Consider the following 2,108-nt stretch of genomic DNA (forward strand, 5'->3'; position numbering starts at 1 on the left):
GTTTGTTGTCAGTTTTGGTTTGAAATATTTACCACCTGTGATGAATAACGTTACATTTGCGCTGATTGTTTTTATCCGTGATTTATCGAGGAGTTCGAGTACCACCAGCACCTCCATCGATGGCCATGCCCACATAATGCTGATTACTCAGGTGTCTGTTTTGCGTGTTTTCTGATTTTTCGATCTCCTTCTCGAGGTCCGTGTACCGTTAATTAATTTGCAAGTCTCTGCCTTCGCGCAGTCTTTGTTGTTGCCTGAGTTTTAGTTTCGTTATGTGTATGATTTAGCCGGAATTCGTAGTGCACGGTGCGCAGTGGGTGGCATTCGTCACGCGCTTGGACTTGTGGAACTGGGCTTATGCGGGACGCAAATATAATATATAACTAACTTTCTATGAAATCAAAATCAATTCCTATAAATTATATTTAAGGGTGTAAAAACGACGTCAATCCTAATCGAATTAAATATTTTCTTAAGTATAACTCAGAAATAGCTTATATTATTTATTATTATTAATATATTGTGTAGTTTATGGTAATGCACTTCATTTTTTTACTACTAATAGGGCATCCAACGTTTGGTATCCTTGACCCACAAAGAACGATCACTTTTTGGGCTTGTTGGCCAATCGATACTTTGAAATATTGGGAGTTACGCCGTTGGAGATATTCGGGGTGACCATCGTGGCCCGGGAGGGTGGTGGTGCACTTGGAATGTGGGAGGGGGCAGGAGATGGCAGGGTAGGTTCACCTTCGGACTCGTTCCTTTGTCTGGGCCTATTCGTCTTGGGTGCTTGGAACCTCTGCTTCGGCGACTTCCGTTTGACGCCCGAACTCGTGCGATTAGACACATTTTTGACTCCCTGGACCAAGGAGTTCTTCACCATGGACGCAGTGGGAATTGCTGACAATGCCGATGGCAAAGTGGTCGAGGTGATGCCATGGGCGCTGATCGATCGGCTCAGGGCCTCCGCCTCCTGGTTGGCCTCCTCTTGTCCATCCCGGATCAGAGTGGTAATCCTCTCCCGCTGCAAGCGCTCCTGCACCATGCGGCTTCGCTGGGTCGACCGGATGTGCTCGAACTCCTGCCAGAAGTTGAAACTGAACTCCGCCGAGTTGCGGGTTATTTCACTCCTCAGCTCCTGGGCCAGTCCTCTGTCTCTGGGAATTTCTTCCCTGTTAAACATACGGGACATTGTATTGATATTGATATAAGTAAATTGTCAGAATTTGGAATGAAAATAGGCTTGTGCTTTATCTGAATGGAATACACTGGCTAAAATGACTCCTAAAATAATGTAAAAGCTTAGCCATAAATATAAAAATAAAGTTTAGAAAACAAATGCTGACATCATTCGATTGGTAAAAAATCTTTTATTTTCGTGGCTTTCTTTTGAAGTCTACAGAGTGTGTTTGATTTATTTTGAAAATAGTACATTCTAATATCACAATGGCAGAGAAAGATATGTCTTAATAGCTCTTATGGAGCTCAGCGTTTATCCGGGCTCCCCAGCACCACAGCACTCACTTGTCTGCAGGTTGAAACGGCGCGCTTTGGACAAACAAACAAAACACGGCACTCGAACATGACGTTCGTTGTCGGGAGGAGATTTTGATCGATGTGCGTTTTCTAATTGCTGCCAACTTTCTTCATAATTGTGGCAAGAAAAATGAGGCCCGTATCGAAATGGCATGAAAAGCACAACGAAAATACCGCGAGGTGGGGGAGAAATTGTCAGCATGTATAGAATATTTGTGGCTTTTGGGTTCTCCCGCAGCTCCCCCGGCTTCCTCGATCAATCATGTAGAAGATAGAAGCCCGAAAACTTGGCCCAATTGTTAAGGCAAACAATAAGGCGATATGATCGCCTTGGCCGACTCCATTTAGCCCACAATGAAGCAAAATCGCAGGCTTTCGGGGATCGCATTTTTTCAATTTTTTCAATTTTTCCGTATTTTTCGATTTTTGGGCGTAGGATCACCGTATCGGTGATCTTGTTGGAACCCTGCTGTGCACTTGTTGAAGCCAAGAGTTCAATGCGCGGCTACCAGCTCACCGCTCACAATTTATTCCTTATGGCTTTTGTTTCTGCAGAAGTGAAAACAAAA

At 44.1% G+C, this 2,108-nt stretch overlaps 1 protein-coding gene across 1 annotated transcript; it reads right to left on the reverse strand.

The window, feature by feature from the left end:
- Positions 1–511: 511 nt before the first annotated feature.
- Positions 512–1,282, reverse strand: LOC122626451. Its single transcript, XM_043806722.1, has one exon. It carries the CDS (start codon positions 1,193–1,195, stop codon positions 605–607), a length of 591 nt encoding a protein of 196 aa, XP_043662657.1. The 5' UTR covers positions 1,196–1,282; the 3' UTR covers positions 512–604.
- Between the last annotated feature and the right edge of the window lie 826 nt (positions 1,283–2,108).

This window comes from Drosophila teissieri, chromosome 2L, assembly GCF_016746235.2.
Source record: "Drosophila teissieri strain GT53w chromosome 2L, Prin_Dtei_1.1, whole genome shotgun sequence".
Lineage (NCBI taxonomy): Eukaryota > Metazoa > Arthropoda > Insecta > Diptera > Drosophilidae > Drosophila > Drosophila teissieri.